Source organism: Dromiciops gliroides, chromosome 2, assembly GCF_019393635.1.
Source record: "Dromiciops gliroides isolate mDroGli1 chromosome 2, mDroGli1.pri, whole genome shotgun sequence".
Lineage (NCBI taxonomy): Eukaryota > Metazoa > Chordata > Mammalia > Microbiotheria > Microbiotheriidae > Dromiciops > Dromiciops gliroides.
In genome coordinates, this window is record NC_057862.1 from 584290682 (window position 1) to 584309909 (window position 19228).

Here is a 19228-nt window from a genome sequence, read left to right on the forward strand (position 1 = left end):
TACATCTTCTAAAAAGTCTGGTAGTCATTTTTAGGGAATTATATTTCTAAGCAACTCAAATTTTGACATCATAAACTACTATTGAAAAGATAATGAATAAAAGTCATTGACTTGTGCTGAAGTATTTATAACTGAAATGTAAGCATAAGACATTCCTATTCCACAAAATACAGCCATAAAAAAAGATTAGCTATACATTTTAAATGTCTTACTGGTCTGAAACGGATTATGTACATTAAATCTTCTTACTATTGTGTTGGAGTAGGCTATGGAATAAGGAATATATTTTTATCTCAGTGTCCTGGGAATTTTGAATACACAGAGAAAATGTTAGCATCTTCCCCAACCAAAAAAAAAAAGATAACATTTCTTATTCTATAAGCTATTAAAATGTTTTAGAATATTGAATGAACACTGTTTCCTGTTCTTATGTTGTATGTGAAATTAACAGCTTGTATTTTCATACAAATGAAAAAGATATGATAAAGTTTAAATTTTATATTTTAGATAAACACTAGCTCCAACTAAAAAAAAATAACCAAAAAAGTATTGATAGATATTAGGTTAACCCCCTTATCTAAGTGCCAGTAGTACAATCCAATATTCTTGAAACATAAATATTGTGTGGCCAAATCTAGTCATTTAAAATTCTGTTCATCTTTGTGATAACATACTTAAAATATGTATAAATGAAAGCTACTGGATAAATGATTAGGAATCAGGGATTACCAAAATAATGTTCAATCTTTTTACCAATTAGAAAGTAACTGCTTATTTCATAATCTCCAGAAGATCTAGTGATCTTATCTAAATCTGACACAATTATCAGCATGGCAGCCTAGTATTTTTTGAATCAATATTTTCCAATTAACATCAAAAGAGCAAGGTTGTGGTCTACAAAGTCCTACCCCTTTATTATAACAACAAAATAGTTAAAAGATTTTTAACAGGAAGTAGGTTGCTGTTTCTCACTTTTAAAAAAGAGAAATAATGAAGATTCTACTGTGGAACATTTCTAAAGGACTACTTTCTTCATCATTGGTACTAAAAACCTTTTCTACTAAAGTTATCGAAAATCTGGTTCTTAAATTTCTCTGTAGTTAATAAGAGAATGGCCATAACCTATGTATCAATATAACCATATCCTTTCTATAGTTATTCAAAGTCTGGTTTCCCTTTTGACTTTTGAGATGCCCAAATTCATTCCACACTCCCACATTTGTGGAAATGTTTTGTTTATTAATGTTGCTAACTTCCTAGCTAATAAGGGGGAAACACTACTCTTTGTATAATTTAAGCAGCAAGTATAGCTGCATCTGAAATATCTTGAAGAATATTTTACCTAGTTCCATATTTTAATAATCATCTTAGTTGTTCCTCTGGATAGCACTATATTTTTTCAAATCAAGATAATCATTATCTAAACTTGACCGTTCAAAGGATGAAAAGGTTTCAGTTATGACTGAAGAACCATCACTACAACTGAAACTTCAAGTCTATAGTATTACCAGCTTTGTAAGTTTATAACAGTCTCAACTTTACTCTTAGTTAAGTTTCCAAATATGTGACTATTAGCTGTCTTGAGGGCATCATTTTTTCATGCTAAACTTCATGAATGTAAAGTGAACATGTATTTATAAAATCAATGATCCCTAAATGGTTAGGCTGGTTAAATAATGAACTTGTTCTGCCTCTCCTGAAAGACTGTATGTTTGTAAAATGTGTATTATTATTGACAAGTAATAATATCTATATTAGTGATAATTAAATTTACATGGTGAGAGGTTCAAAGTGTTTTACATATATTCTTCCAATTATTTTTATGACATTTACATGAGGTTTTGAAGAGAGGCAAGTATTATCCCTAATTTTTTTTCCTGGGAGGATATATTTACTAACTTTACTTCATTCAAATACAAAAAAATTAATTATCTAGATGTTTATATTATTATATGTGTCATCTTTATTCTCAATGAAAAAAATTAAATACAAAGGGATTTCTACTTCCTATGATTAAGTTTATATAGCAAAAAGAAAACTAACTAAATTTCCAATCTACATTTATGTATAAAACACTAACAGATTAACAGGCTAAAGTAGAAAGATCTTATTCTATGCAGATTGGCTATACATGCAGCAAGCCCCAAGAAAGGAAAATGGGAAGGTAATAGAGTTGTAAAGTAGGTATTGAAAAAATATAAATTTATTGTCTCCTACTTACAAACTCTCAATCTTTTTTTTCAATTGTTTTAATTAACACCTGATTTCATCAGTGTTGCAAAATCCTGGTGTGGAAACTCCATCTGATGCAGATAGGAAACTCATTGATTAACTTATAGTCTCAGGAACCTGGGTTTTCCTGTTTTCAAAGCCAGATGGCACACTTGTGTGTGTGTGTGTGTGTGTGTGTGTGCGCGCGCGCACGCGCACACATTTTAAATACAGAATTATAGGTTGGCTTGGCTTGTCTATCACAGTCTTTTTTTCCCCATACCGTCCAAATATAGTTCTGCTGATAGGAATACAGAAAACCCCTAATACAGCATAAAATTGCTGAATTTTCATCTTTTGAGTTTCAATTTAGCTTTAAATATACGAGGGCATTAGCAAAACATACTATGCCACTAAGTCTACACATCAGAAAAATGCAAACATTTGAAAATACTACAAAATGCAAAAATAATAATGAATAATAAGCTTGCATTTTGAAAGTTCTTTGTGGATGACATAATAGAAAGCATTTATTAAGTGTTTACTGTGTTTCAGTCATTGAGTGAAATGCTATAAATACAAATAGAAAAGTAGAACAGTCCCTGCTCATATTCTAATGGGGAAACATATATGTTCTACTAAGTAAATGAATGGAGAGATGTGTAGAGCCATAATTCTGAAAGAGCTAAATCATTCAAATTTCTCTTCCTGACTTTAAAACATTGTTTTAAAGGTGTCAGAGAAAATAATCTCCTTTTTATGGTTTATGAGATTTCACCATCAAGGAATTCTTCCTTAAATCAATCCAAATTTGTCATCCATGAATCAATAAGCATTTATTAAGTGAAAAAAATAATCAAATAGATAGAAGAGCAAGAGAGCAATGTTAAAAAAATCCAAGGAAAAGTGAATATTCAGGAGGAGAGAGTGGTGTCAGTTGCTACAGAGAAGTTAAGATGAAAGAGGACTGACAAGACAATTAGTTATTACAATTAAGAGATCATTGGTAGCTTTGGAGAAAGCAGTTTACATTGGCAAAGAATGAGAAATAAGTGGGAGAAGAAGAGCAGTGGAGACAATATATGTAGACAATTTTTTTATAGGAATTTTGTTATGAAAGGGAGGAAGGATAGTTTGAGGGGATGGTAGGGTCAAATGAAGCAAAGAAGGGAACTAGATAAAGAGAGACAATATTAAATTCTCTTTAGAGAGATACTGCTTTAGTCACTCTTTATATTGTTTTCCTGGCTCTAGTTCATTTTGCATTAATTTATTTAAGTCTTTCTCTGTTTCTACATGTTGATCATATTCTTGTTTCTTATAGTACAGTAATATTCCATGACATTAACATATTGCACATTTTGTTAAGCCATTTCCCCAATCAATGGACATCTACTTTGTCTCTAGTTTTTTGCAACCACAAATGTTGCAGTCAATATTTTGGTATACATAGGGCCTTTCTTTCTGTCATTTACTTGAGATATAGATCTGAGAAGTGGAATCCATGGGTCAAAAGGTACCAATGTTTTAGTAATTTTCTTCACAGAATTCCATACTGCTTTATAGAATGGCTGAATTAATTCATAGGTCCACCAAAAATGTATTAGTGGATTGACTGTCTTTCCAAAGTCTTTCAAACATTAGCTGTTTCTATCTTTTATCATCTTTAAAACCATGAAATTGTTTTGGTTCTCATTCCTTTTAAATGATTTGTGGCATACTTTCATATTGTTGATAACATGCAACTCTTTTGACGATTGTTTCTTCATATCTTTTGACCTCTTATCTGTTGAGAAATGACTTTTAGTCTTGTATATTTGCTAGGTGCCTATACATCTTGGGGGCAGCTAGGTGGCACAGTGGATAGAGTGCTGAGCCTGGAGTCAGAAAGACTCATCTTAATGAGTTCAAATCTGACTTCAGACACTTACTAGCTGTGTGACTCTGGGCAAGTCACTTAGCCTTGTTTTCTTCAGTTATTCGCCTGTAAAATAAGCTGGAGAAGAAACTTGCAAGCACCACAGTATTTCTGCCAAGAAAGCCCCAAATAGGGGTCATGAAGATTCAGACACGACTGAAAAGACTGAACAAGAAGAAAATATATTTTGGATATCAGACCTCTATCAGACATATAAGATACACATTTTTCTTCAGTAAACTATTTTCCTTCTTACCCTAATTGTGTTAATTTTTTATGCAACAATTTTTCAGCTTCATATAACCAACCTTATCACTTCTTATCACTTCTACTCTTTTTTTGATTTTTAAAATGCCTCTCCTACACAGGGATATAAGATTTTCAACTTATTTTCTCAATTTTTCTGATTTTCAATTTATCTACATCACTTCTAATTTTCAAGATTTCCTCTTTTTTGACTCATGATAGAACACGCTATCCACATCCAGAGAAAGAACTATGGAATCTGAATGCAGATTGAAGCACATTATTTTCACTTCTGGAACTCAAAATCTTGTAAAATTGAATGTTGAAAACTATCTTTGAGAGGGCAGCTAGATGGCGCAGTGGTAAAGCGCCGGCCCTGGATTCAGGAGTACCTGGGTTCAAATCTGGCCTCAGACACTTGACACTTACTAGCTGTGTGACCCTGGGCAAGTCACTTAACCCTCATTGCCCGGTAAAAAACCCCCAAAAAACAAAAAAACAAACCAAACAAAACTATCTTTGCATGTAACTAGAAAAAATAAAATACTATTAAGTGGAAAAAAAGATTTCCTCTTTTTAAAAACTTTTTTATCTGTTATATGGGACTGAGAAATACATATATTCTTTATTGGTCCCATTCAAAAGCCAACATAACTCTTTCAACTCAATCTCTAACAATTTTTCCAGTGATATATTTTCCATTTGATTTTCCTTTTGTTAGATTTGCCCAACTACCAAAGGAACTTAAAGTCTTCTAGTGCTATTGTATTACTACCAATGTTATTTTTAAAATTCAGTTACTTTTTCCTTTATTGATTTAGATGTTATTCCATTCAAAGTATATGTTTAATATTGATGATGATTCAATGTCTAAGGTCCTTTTAAGCATATCAATTTCCTAGTTTATTGGGACTGTGAATGTTTCTTTTTGCTTTATCTGATAGCACAGTTGCTAAGTCCTGCTTTTTTGGACTCATCATTTTTTGGATGCATAGGTAAATTTTGTTCCAGTGTCTCATTTTGATATTATGTATGATTTTGGTTTTTAGATGTGTTTCTTGTAACAGACTGTAGGGTTTTGTTTTATTTATATTGCTACTCTAATTGTCTTAATTTAATGCATTAAAAGTCATGCATTAAGTTTTCTGTTTACTTCTGTCTCTACTATTACTTTAAACTATTTAAAATACCCTTCCTATATTAATTCAATACAATGTGGTTCATTTTGCTTAAACTATTTGGATGTAAACCTATTTCCACAGAATTCCCCCCTCTCTTCTTTGTCAACCATTTAATTAATTTTGGGGTTTTATTAAAATTGAAGGTTTCTTTTTATTATTTATTTCTTCTCTATTTTTCTCTTCTTTCCCCCTTTAAATAAGTTCCAATTCTCCCTCATCTCCTTCTTTCCAACTTTACTTATTTGTTAGTTTTTTCTATGCCTTTTTTTTTGTTGGAGGATTTCTTTGCTTTATTCTCTTTATCAAATTTCTTTCCTTCCTGTCTATTCTGAACTTTTCTTCTCTGATTTATAGTTGATATTTTTATCTAAGCCTTTTTAAAAATTTGAATTTCTTATGAATTTAAAGCTTCTGGAATACTGAGTTTGAACTTCCTCTAATGAATTTTTATATTATTATCTGTAAAGATGTTGCCACATTGTCTTTTTTTTCCTGCTCTGTCTCACCCTTAGAAGTATCAAACAGTGAAGTAATTTTATTTATTTATTTATTTATTTATGTATGTATTTATTTATTTATGTATGTTTTGGTGAGGCAATTGGGGTTAAGTGACTTGCCCAGGGTCACACAGCAACTAAGTGTCAAGTGTCTGAGGCCGGATTTGAACTCAGGTCCTCCTGACTCCAGGGCCAGTGCTCTATCCACTGCACCACCTAGCTGCCCCAAGTGAAGTAATTTTAATAGAAGCAGTATCCCATGGTAGCCAATACCTTTATTCTAAAATGTTTAGTCTAGTTCTATGCTCATTCTTCCCCACATGATCATTCTTCTTCCCATTGGCTGGGCCCCTTATTTCTGGGTCACTGTTCCTCCCTACCACCCTTAAGGGTGCCAACTCAAATATGCCATCGCTTGGGACAAGGTGCATCTATGGAGGCACAACACTCTTTTACAGGAAGTAGTCTTCTAATGAATTGATTTCTCTAGATTAAATACACCATGAAGTTTCATCTCCCAACTCTGGCATACACTTCTCCCATAGAAATGTTCTTCGTTGGGACCCTAACTGAATGAGGGTAAAGCATCCATTCCCCTCTGTGTAGAGATCATCATGCCCTCTTACTGTCTTTTGCTTCTCATCTGCCAGATTTTCCACCACCTTATCTTTTTTATTCTAAATTTGTTAATCTTTCTATCATTTCTTAGAAGAAACTCTTCACCATGGATTTAGTTTTTTCTTTTTCTTTTTTTTTTTTTGCGTGGCAATGGGGGTTAAGTGACTTGCCCAGGGTCACACAGCTAGTGTCAAGCATCTGAGGCCAGATTTGAACTCAGGTACTCCTGAATCCAGGGCTGGTGCTTTATCCACTGTGCCACCTAGCTGCCCCTGAAGAAACACTGTGCCTGCTCTTGGGGAGCTTATATTCTTTTTATTTATTTATTTATTTGGTGAGACAATTGGGGTTAAGTGACTTGCCCAGGGTCACACAGCTAGTAAGTGATAAGTGTCTGAGGCTGGATTTGAACTCAGGTACTCCTGAATCCAGGGCCAGTGCTCTATCCACTGCGCCATCTAGCTGCCCCTAGTTTTTTTCTAATCTGCTAAATGAATTTATTATTTCATCAAGAGTTTTAACTTCTGACATCTATTCATTTCTAATTTCTTCTCTTTTGACTCACTCTGTAATTTCTTCTTGTTGTTCTATTCGCTCTTGGGATTCTGTAGGATCCTGCATTTCATCAGTCGTTGGTTCCATTTCCTTTGTCATGTCATATTTAAGAGTATTTTCATCATCTCTTTGAGGGCTTAGTATTCATCCTTCCTTCTAGTTTTTGGAACCTTCTGGTTTTACCTGCTTGTGTTCTGGATTTGTACTGAGTTTTCTCCATTAGAAATTCTTGGTATTTTAGTCTTTTGTCCTTATATTCTCCTGTAACTTTGTGATTTTCTCCCCTTTGTCAGAACATCCCAAGGCATAGGCTGCAAATCAGTCTCAGAATCCTTTTGAACTGAAGTGTTTGCTGGCTTGCGTTTCAACTTTTCGTGGCTTTAGAGATGAAGGAAGACAAGACTGATCCCACCTGGAATTTTGTCCTTTTCTCTTCACGCCCAGCACAGTCATTCATGATGGTTTCCTTCCCCAGTTCCTCACTTGGATCTCTCTTTTTCCTTTTCTGACTGCATGGAATCAATTGCTGCCTCTTTATTAATAGTTGGAGGAGGGAATGGAGGGTGTTGCATGCAGTCTCAGCAGCATTTACAGTCACTAACTTAGGGGCCACCCTAGACAGAAGGCATCCCACATTCCCCCTAAGTGGCTTAGCAGAGTCAGCGTCTGCTGCTTGTTGTGGAGAGGGCATAGGAAGGCAAACAAGGATTAAACTGTGTTGTCAAAACCTCTCCAACAGAAGAGGATCTCAATATGGGCTCCAGTTTGTCCTGTGGATTCAAATATAATGATTTACATCTGGAAACTAATTCTTGCTTTGGGCTTTTTTGTTTTGTTTTGTTTTTTTATTTTTGGAAAATTAGGGGAAAGGAAGAAAGTGTGTAGTTGGCTATATTGCTGGTCATATGACCTAGAAATCTACCACCAGCTATTTAAAGTCAGTTATTAAACTGTTCTATAGCTTTTTAGTCTTTATTCCCCAATAATGTTTATAATCTTATAAGGAAGAAGGCAGACTAGAGACCTTGGTCATGGACTAGGGGTCAGATCGGTGCCTGTGAAGAAACAATGAAGAGGGGGCGGCTAGGTGGCGCAATGGATAAAACACCGGCCTTGGATTCAGGAGGACCTGAGTTCAAATCCAGCCTCAGACACTTGACACTTACTAGCTGTGTGACTTAGCAAGTCACTTAACCCTCATTGCCCTACAAAAAAACCAAAAAACCAAAACAAAAGAAACAATGAAGAGATGGTAAGAATGGAGATGAGAGCAGATCCCTTTGAAGGAGCAGCTCTAACAGTCTCCAGGTTTATTAGTTGGGGGAATAGCTATGATCTCTATGGTTCGAAATATAGAGGGTAACTGGGTAATACCCAAGTCTTTATTCCCACTACCAGGGTCTCTGGGGAAGTTAGGTGTTGGGTATCTCAAAGAATCACAGAATTTTAGAGGAGGAATGGAAATTAGTAGCCAATAGTTCAAGGCATACCCCAAACAGAATCTCCAATACATACTCAACAGGTGGTTACCTAATATCTGCTACAAGATGCTATCAGTGCGAGGGAACCTGCTTCTTTGCAGGCAGAGTATTCCACTCAGGCACAGCTCTCTTTGTTAGAGATTTTCCTGTCAGGAAGCCAGAATGTGCAGTTGTGCAGCAACTCTCTATTGCTCCTGGTTCTTCATTTTGGAGTCAAATAGAACAAGTCTATTCTTCTTTCCACATGACAATACTTCAAAAGCTTGAAGATAAATATTATTGTCCTCCTAAGTCTTCTTGAGGCTAAGCAGGCCCAGTCATTGTATTCTTTCAACTGATCCTCAAAGGGCATGCACACAGGCCCTTTGCTTTCCTTGCTGTCCTCATCTGGACTTTCTTCCTCAATTGTGAAGCCCAGAACAGAACACAATGGTCTAGATACAGTTTGACCAGGGCATGTTAGAATAAGACTGTCACCTCCTTACCCCTGGAAGCTCCACCTCTTCATGGTCACATCAGTATTTTGCCTGCCACATCATCCTGCTGAATCATATGGATTTTACAAGGATCTAAAACTCCAAAATCTTTTTAGAATAAATTGCTGTATAATCATATCTATCCCGTTTTATTCTCGGTGAGGCCGCTTTTCTGAACCCATTAAGAAAGACTTTATCCCTTCACAACCTGGCTGTCAGTGATATTGTAAAATATAGGACTGACCATGTCATTCACCTGCTCAAGAAGCTTCTTATTCCTTTTAGGATCAAACAAGAATATACTGCTTGGTATTTGAAGTCCATTACAATCTGAGGCCAACTACCTTTCAAGATGTTATACATTACTCTCTTTTATGTACTTTATAGTCTAGCCAAACTGGCACTAATTCCCTTCCCTCACACACAACATCTCACCTCCTTTCTCCATCCCTTTGCAGCAGGTGTTATCCACACCTAGAATAAATCTTTCCTCACCTCCACATCCTGGAATCCCTAATTTCCTTAAAAGTTTAACACAAGTACTCTCTGCCTCTTTCCCCTCAGCTTCTAGTGCCTTCTCTATCTAAAATTACTTTATATTTACTTAGTGTTCCAGTAGTTTTCTCTGATACAATGTAAGATTCATGAAGGTTGGGACAACTTTTCATGTTTATCTTGGTATTCCCAGAACCTAGAACAGTGCCTTGAACATAATAGATACTTAAATGCTTTTAACTGATTGCTAGTTGGAGTTATCAAGGCCTTAGGTTGTAGCAGTGAGAATAGTCAAGAGGGATTAGAGATGGGAATAATATGGAGGGGTAGAACTGGTAAGATTTGGTGACTGAATGGATATGTAGAAAGTAGAACAAAGAATTCAAGATCTTTGAGGTTATGAACATGGGTGCTTGAGAGAATGCACATATGTACAATGTACATAGAACAAAAAGAAGAAAATTGATCAAATTTTTAAAAATGGTATAAGCTAAACAGAGCAGTGCAAGTTATCAATTTTAATGGAACATAATTTCAGTTATGGTTGAAAGTAAGAGTTTCTACTTTCTGGTACTTTTTTATCTTCATGTGATCAAATAACTTACTTATTATCTATTATATAAAACAACATATTTAAAAATTTATAAATTAGCACTTTTTTTGCTTTCAAAGAAAACAATGAAAATTAGCAACTGATAATGTAATTAAAGGAGATGATTAGGCATCTGCAATAGTGATTTCAACTTCTACATCTACTTCTACATGGATTCATTTAACAATCTTAGAGGTATCTTATAAATCAATGAGATGTTTATGTCTTTGTGGTTGGATCAAATCCCAAGTCCTTAAAATTCAGGAATATTATCATGATTCAGCTGCTGAAAAATAGGTAGACTTCAATATGCTAAGGTTAAAATACTATTTAGGATATCCAGTGGAAGTATCTGGTAAGTAAGATCTATGTCTGGAGTTTCTAACAAAGAGGTCTGAATTGGAAGTCTAGATTTGTAAACTGTATCAAGGTGGTAGCTGAGGACATAGAAATGGAGGAGGTTACATAGAGAAGAAAGTAGGCCCAAGGACAGATCTTTGAAAAACACCTAATTGAAGGGGCAAAAAGAATAAGGCTGATACTGAAGTAGAGAAGAAATGATTAAAGAAATAGGAGAATGGGTAACATGTTATCCTGTAAGTTAAGGGATAAGAAGCTATCATGAATAAGGAACAGTCCATAGTATTAAATACTGCAGTAATATCAAGGTGGATAGAAACTGAGATCAGATGAGGAAAAGGTCATTGGATTGGGCAATTAGGAAGTCACTAGAAATCTTTGAAAAATAAATTCAGTACATTTTCATAGCTACTAAAAAAACACATACACACATACATATATGTGTATATATATACGTATATATGGTTTAACTGAAATCTCTTCATAACCAATTTTTACAGATCTGCAGACACTTAGAGCTGGACAGGACCTCAAAAGTAATCTAGTGTAATCTACAGCTGACTAAAAATTCCTGACATTGTCAACAACTGGAAAAGAAATGCAAAGATATGGAAGAAAGAATAATTGTAAAGGGAATTAACAGTCTGACACCAGAGGCACAAAACCTTGCCTAAGCAACAAATTCCCTGAAATTGAGAATGGACCCAACAGAAGCTAATGATTCTAGGAGGCAACAACAACAACAACAATATATATATGTATATGTATATTTAAGTTTTAGCAATGATGTTTATTTTTTTCCATTTAAATTGTTTAAACTTCATTTTTAAAAACCTGTTGCATTTTTTTGTTATATCAATTTTTTTACTTTAGTATTTTTCCAATTACATGTAAATATATTTTTCAACATGCATTTTTATAATATTTCGAACTCCAAATTCTTCTCCCTCCCCAAGACAGCAAGCAATCTGATATAGGCTATACATGTACAATCATGTTAAATATATTTCCAAATTAGTCATGGGAAACAAAAACTATTAAAACAAAAGCAAAATGTTGAAAAAGAGAAGAAAGTGTAAGGTATCTCATTGTAAAATGACTGATCTGGAAAACAGATTGAGGAGAAAAATTTATGAATCATTGGACTATGTGAACACCATGACCAAAAAAAAAAAAAGCCCGCACATCTTAGTTCAATATATTTTAAAACAAATCTGTGTAGATCACTTAAAACCAAAGGGCAAAATGGAAATAGAAAGGTTAACTCCTGAAAGAAACCCCAAAATGAAAACTCTCAGGAATATTACCAACAAAGTCCAGAATTTTCAAGTCAAAATAAAAATGCTGCAAGTAGCCAGAAAGAGAGAATGAAAGTACTGAGGAGCTACAGTAAGGATCATACATGATTTAGAATCCACCATTATAAAGGAGTAGGGGGCTTGAATACAATATTCCAGAAGGCAAAGGACATAGGCTTACAGTCAAGAATAACACCCAGAAAAAATGAATTTAAAATGCTTACAAGGGAAAAATGGAGCTTTGTTGAAATAGAAGACTTCTAAGTATTTCTGCTGAATAGAAAATCTGACTTTCAAACACAAGACTCAAGAGAAGCATAAAAAAAGTAAATATAAGAGAGAAATTATTGATTAAACAAGGTTAAAATGTCGACATTCTTATATGAGAAGAAGATACATATAATTCCTCAGAACTTTATCATCACCAGGGGTCATAGTGGGAGTCTAATTATTAATTTATTATTATGGAGCTTTAAGTCTAGTGGGAGTGAATAAGACACAAACATGTAAAACTATAATATAAAATATTACATGACAAGTTCATTAGAGGCCAAAGTAAAAAAAAGTATTAACAAAATACCTTTCCTTCTTAACTAAAGATGAAAATTTCAGTAATAGCCACAAATTAAAGTCAGGGGTTTTTTTGAGTAAAAGAAAACTTCTCAAAATGAAATCTACATATGAGCCTAAAACAAATGCTTCTTGAGGAAGGAAAAAACCTTCCTCAACCTTCCAAGTTTAGAGAATGCCTTTGAGAATGTTGTTTTTCATTTGGGCTAGATACTAGAGTGAAGTAGATTCTACTTAGCCTTTTGAGTTCCTATTTTACATCAGTGACATTCATAAAAACAAATGGTCTTGTGAAGAAAGTGTCTTGAGAAAGCCTATGTTTGCATCCTGAATTTTTTTTTTGTGGGGCAATGAGGTTTAAGTGACTTGCCTAGGGTCACACAGCTAGTGTCAAGTGTCTGAGGTCAGATTTGAACTAAGGTCCTCCTGAATCTAGGGCTAGTGCTTTATCCACTGTGCCACCTAGCTTCCCCTGCATCCTGAATCTTAATACTTACAGTTTGGTTAAGTGATTTAGCCATCTTCAGCCTCTGTTTCCTCATTCATAAAAGTGGCATTACAATATCAAAGAATTGTGTAATAGAAAAAGGAGCTGGGTTAGTCATATATTACGAAGAATGACATTGCTTACATATGCCACTACTTCTCATGCAATGTCAAGAAATCAAGAGGATGGTCCTTAGCATATTGGATGAACCTCTTGTGGAGGATTTATGGAAGGGCATGGAAAATAGTCGTAACAACAACAACAACAATATGATAATGATGATGAAGATGGCTAGTTTTTATAGCACTTTAAGGTCTGCAGAGTGCTTTACATATTATCTCATTTGATCCTTGCAATAATGTATGAGAAAGGTGGTATTACTATCTCCATTTTACAATTGAAGAAACTGAGGCTGAAAGCAGTTCATTAACTTGCTTAGGATCACATAGGTAGTAAGTGTCTGAGATTGGATTTGAACACAGATCTTTCTGATTTGTACAGAATGAGAAGCATGAATGAATTACAACAGATAAATGGAATTAATGGTCTATTTCACAGCACTAGTGTGAGGAAAAATGCCTTGTAAACTTTGAAGCAATATCTAAATGTGAGTTATCATTATTATTAGTTGTAGGACTACAAATTGGCAAACAGGCAGTTGGGATTAGGAAAAAACAGTATCTAGACTAACTTCCTTCTCCAGAGAGGATGGTCATCTGGAGAACAGATTATTTAAACATGAATGAAATTCATACTCCAGAGATACATTTTTTTCTTCCTAGTTAATGCCATTATGTAGGAAGAACAGGTATAAAAATGACAATCATTTAACTTTCAATAAAGTACTTATTAAGGGCCTGCTATGATCATATCACTGTGTGAATGGCTGTAAGAAAACAATTAACTTGGGGGGGATGAAGCATAATTAAATAACAATTAATTTAAACGATTCCAACCCATGAACCTTACGTCATTCAGCTGCTTATTGCGCACTGGGCTGGATGCACTGCTCATCATCTTATTCCCGGCCTTTAAAGCTGCATCTCTTCGTGCTTGTTCTAGCAGAACTCTTGCTCGTTCTTTAAGTTCTTCCTGTCTTGATAATATTCGCTGCTTAAAAGTAAAGAGGCAGAATTAGTGGCAAAGACACATATATGTAATCTATATGTGTATGTTAATTCATGTTCAGGTAATCCACCTAAGTAAAAATGGTCAGAATTACGACAACTTCATGAAATTTTGTGATGTAAGAACACATTCAATACATACAACATTATTTATAGGCACATGTTAACATAAGTAAAATTATTTTTAGCACTTAAATCCTGTTTAGTTATAGTTTAGTTGTAACTAAACTTTAAACTTTATGGAAATAGTTCCAAAAGAGGATATCGTGCCTCTAAGTTTATTGTTTTTCCTATTCTTTATGTTTACTAAAAGCAGTATGTTCTAACAATCAAATATATTTAAATCCAATTTTGAGGCCCTAGAGTTTTATACAATGAACATTTGTATTTCTGTAGAACATATATTTTCCAGTAATATCTGTGAGTGGTGACCAAAGACCTACTTTAGTTAGAAACCATTTCATTTTTTAGTATAATAAAAATCAATATCACCTGAAGTTTAAAAAGAAATGAAACATTTTGACTGTATTTATTCTGGTAAATTTGCTTAAATTCTTCATACTTAACAATGGTCTAAATCACATGTTTTGAGTCAATGAAAGAAATCATATTTTGGAAGTCTGGCTTTCCCTTTTCTTTATTTTCCCTAAAATGGAACAAATTCTATCAAAATTGTAACTTTTTTCTGGGTTAACTTGGGCTACTGAAAAATATTAAGTGCTTATTTTGTACTATATATTTTGAAGAACCATGGGAACAAAATGCCAAGAAGAAATGTTATTCAACAGTACCTCTAAACTAGGGATTCTTAAACTTTGTTTTTGTCTCATGGATCACTCTGGAGGTCTTGTGAAGGTGATAAATCTCTTCTCAGAATAATGTTTTTAAATTAATAAAATGCAATGATACAAGATTGCAAAAGAAATCAAATTTATTGTAATAGTCATAAAATATTTTTAAGAGTTCACAGACCCCAGGTTAGGAACCCCTGTTCTAAACAATAGCACACATGCCAGTTTAAGTAGGGTAGGCATTTGTTCCTTCTATAAATTACTTTTTTTCCTTCCCATCATATCCAACTGCTACATAACAGTTTGTGGTTATGATTAATCTCATATCCACTACACATATCTTTCGTTTCATTGTGTAGTGCAAGTATCACAGAAAGGTGATTAAGGTACAAGTATCACAGAAAGCAATAGGGAAGATTATACAAGTACAAATATGGCTTTTAGTTTATTAAAACAATTGCTTAAAAAGGAATGACAGCCTTTGAACTCTCTTACCTTTCTGTTTTATTGGTTTGAATTTTCAACTCTATTTTACTGTCTATATTTTCCCCTTCTTGCTCAGACATGACAGCTAATATATTATATAATAACTTTAATTTTTCTTAAAACTGGACTACGTATTTAAGATTACTCAAAAATTCATAACCTAAGGGAGAAGAATTTGAGAAACAACACAGTCACCAATGATTATACTTAGGTTATATTTATATATGTAATTGAAATGACTATAATAGTCATGGGTTTTTTTAACCATAATATCAAGTTTTCAAATAAACAGAGAAAAGTATATTGTGCAATAATGAAAGGAACTTAAGAAGAAGAAAAAAAGAAACTAAGTTCTAATCTCACCATGCCATTAACTGTGTGACCTTGGGCATGTCATGATCTCTATATGTACTAAATTCCTCACCTGTGGAATGTTGAAGTTGGCTCAGATTCTTCCTAGGGTTATTTAACGGTAATCTCAGACAAGCCATTTAGGCTCTCTAGGCCTTGATTTGGGCCTTATTGCTTTTATCATTGTATAATAAATGGTTGTTGCTTTTTTTTTTTTGTCTAAATAAAGTGGTTGCATATTTTAAGTGACAAATTTGGTTGTACGAAGTAGGGCAAACTTGAATTATTTTTATTTGAGATCTTTAGGCTATAGATCATCAAAAACCCATGATGTTAATTAGGTAGTCATATTATAGTTTTCTAGATAATGGATCCCCCCTTTATCATTCCAAAGACTGGAATAGCTAGAAATTTACATTGTCAGTTCCTAGCCAATACATTAACAGATCTTGAGCTAAATGAGATGCTGACTACAAATTACCTCAATCACCAGAGTGAGTAGGGTTGAAAAAGGTCCTTTATTTACAGATGGGGAAAGTGATACTTCAGTCAAGTTACTTCCTAAAGGTCCTACAACTTGTGGTAAATCCAGAAAAGAGTTCAAGTTTACTGACTTCTAATTCATTGCTTTATAACTATTTTTTTTTCCAGGGCAATGAGGGTTAAGTGACTTGCCCAGAGTCACACAGCTAGAGTCAAGTGTCTGAGGCCGCATTTGAACTCAGGTCCTCCTGAATCCAGGGCCAGTGCTTTATCCACTGCACCCTCATTGCTTTATTCTAATAATCGACTGGCAGCTGTCACCAAGCAATCTAAATGACTATAATGCTGAAGTCTGCCTTATGAATCTATTTTCATAGTCAATGTTAGATAGAGTTGTGGAAAGATAGCAATGCTGACAGTGTTGGTGGAACTATGATTCTGTCCAATATTTAGCAAAACCATTTGAATTTACATAAGAGTATTACTAAGCAGTTCATAGCATTTGATCCAGAAATTCCATTACTAAACATATAAGGAAAGACCCTACATGTAGTAAAATATTCATAGTGCCACTTTATTGGGAGAATGGCTGAACAAAAACAGTGGCATGTGAATGTAATAGAATATTGCTGTGCCACAAGAAATACGTATGAGGAATTCTGAGAAACACAAGAAATGATGCAGCATGAAGAAAGTAGACCACGATAGAGTATAAAATGACTATAATAATGTAAATGAAAAAACACTTAAAGGTATTAGAACTCAGATTAAGTGTAATGAGCAATCTTGGTTGTTGAGGACAGAAAATAAAATATATCTCCCTTTTTAGGGAGGTATAAAAAGATGGGTGACAATGGGTATGCAATGTTGCATATGTTGTCAGATTTTGGTCACTGTGTCTGTTTTTTTTAACTTAATGTGTTCAAAGAGAGAGCTTGACGGTGGTAGTGGGGGTATAAATTGGGAAATGATTGTAGTGTGGTAAGAAAAGGCATCAACAAAACAAGTTATGTAAGACTATTCATGAATAATTCTGCAATAAATGAATGAAGATCCTACTCTGTGTAAGGTGTTATGTTGGCCCCCTTGGCTTCCCAAACTATATTATGCTGCTGTGGCCTTTGATTTGTCAGCAAAGGTTTGGTTCAAAGTCAAGTCTATTGAAAGCTGTTGCTGGGCAGGTCAGTGATTGCCAAGTGATCAGTGATCAGGTCAAGTGCCTGACTACACATCAGGCAGGGCAAACCCTGAAAAATGCTATGATTTGTTTGAACCATGAATAAAACATAAGGGCATGAAATATGTGAGCAAAACAAGTGAAAAATGCTTTAAAGAGAAAGATTAGTTTTAATTTGGTAATAAAGAAAAACATCTCCAAGACAGCCTTTTTATTAGAGGGAAAATAAAAATATGCTCAGGCTATTCTTAGGCATTTATAGGATACAAAATATTCTTTTGCTTTCTATTGCCAATTAAGTAGGAGTATTCAAAGGCTGAACAACTTAGCCCTCTACTATAGAGGGGTTCTTCTAGTAGTATTATAAAACATCATGACTAACTTTAACTGGAGAGAACAGGATTTATCCTAAGAGGAGTTGTTGGCTATGCTCCTGGTTTTCACATATTAGCAGTTGTAGACAACAGAAGAACATGATAAACACTCATCACTTCAAAAATACCCATTATGACCAAATCATAACATACTCCACCTATAATCATTTATAACAACAAACCTTTATTAATCCTATTGTGTGGAAGGCAGTGGGTTTATGGAGAAAAAATGAAAAACAGTCCCTGCCTACAATAATACAGTACAAATATGTTGTATGAAGACAACAAGTGCCATACCTGACTCGTAACTCAAGATGCACATTTAGTCAATTCTCTTACCTGAGCTGTTTTTGCAGAATGGTCTGAATGATTTAAAACTGTTCTATCTGTATCAGAATCAGACTCTGTGTGTCTCAGAGTAGCACGTTTTTTCTTTGCAAGGTCTACATCCCTGTTGTAAGAGTATCCAAGTTTAGAGGTGGGAGGCAAACTTGATTTTTTTACAGGAGACTCAGGTTCTGATCTCTTGTTCTCTGAGGAGTCAGAAGACACCAATTTTTCTTCTTCCAGATTACTACCAGTAGCTTCTAGAGAATGGTGTCTTTGCCTGTCAAGTTCCTCACAAGCAAAGGTTGGAGATGCATCTTTTTTTTTATCACTGACATACGTTAAGTCACTCAATTCTAAAGTGTCAACGTTTAGCAATTTCTTCTTGCCCAACAAAAGCTGTGCTTGGGTAGAATCTGTGTGGGTGTGTATTCCAGCCTCCTCGTACCCTGAAGTCCTTCCCCAGCTTTGTTGGCATTTTTGTGGCTCTGTGTCACTTTTAGTCCTTCCACAGTAAGGGGAAGCTGTGCTTGGACTTAGATGATCATCAGGGGTCTGATGCTCACTCTCTGACTCTCCAACACCACTATCATTTACAAAAACAGAATCATCCTGAGATATGAAGTCTACTGCTCCGCTGTTAGGTGGCTGGAATTCAGGGTCCCGGTTCAAATCATTAAGTTCTGCATAGAACTTTTCCTGATCGATAGAGCTGTTTGTATCAGTTTCGTAGTTTCCCACTTTATATGTGCTTTTACTGCTATTCTCCTCTATCTGAACAACATTTAATTCTTGACCACTGAAATGGGCCCTTATTTGATAAAGATAAGTCATAACAGTCAGTTTGTCAGGAATTGCTAACAAAACCATATCAGAAGGTTCCAATAACCGGGAAATTCCTATGCTTGCAAATCCATCGTATGCCTTCAAAATAAGCAAACAAAATTATATTATACAGTTTGCTCAAATATCAGATACTGCAATTCAAAATTTCAGTTGGAATGGAAAAATGAGAAACATTATAACTTTATTTTGAAAATTTACACATTGTTGCTAAAAATATTCTTAAAATGCTAATGATCTTTTTGCATGTTTCCCAAACATAAAATTAACTTTTCCCCCTGGAA

At 34.4% G+C, this 19228-nt stretch overlaps 1 protein-coding gene across 13 annotated transcripts in view; it reads right to left on the reverse strand.

Moving 5' to 3' along the window:
• Positions 1-19228, reverse strand: part of EHBP1 (EH domain binding protein 1) — a 384386-nt gene that overhangs the window by 110448 nt on the left and 254710 nt on the right. For 12 of the 13 annotated variants that reach the window (XM_043982716.1, XM_043982715.1, XM_043982718.1 and 9 more), the window contains 2 exons: positions 18114-19025; positions 13955-14098 (listed from right to left, as the gene is read on the reverse strand). In XM_043982716.1, coding sequence (XP_043838651.1) covers positions 13955-14098; positions 18114-19025 — 1056 coding nt within the window. The remainder of the gene's footprint in view (positions 1-13954; positions 14099-18113; positions 19026-19228) is intronic. The other variant, XM_043982710.1, reaches the window with a different exon arrangement.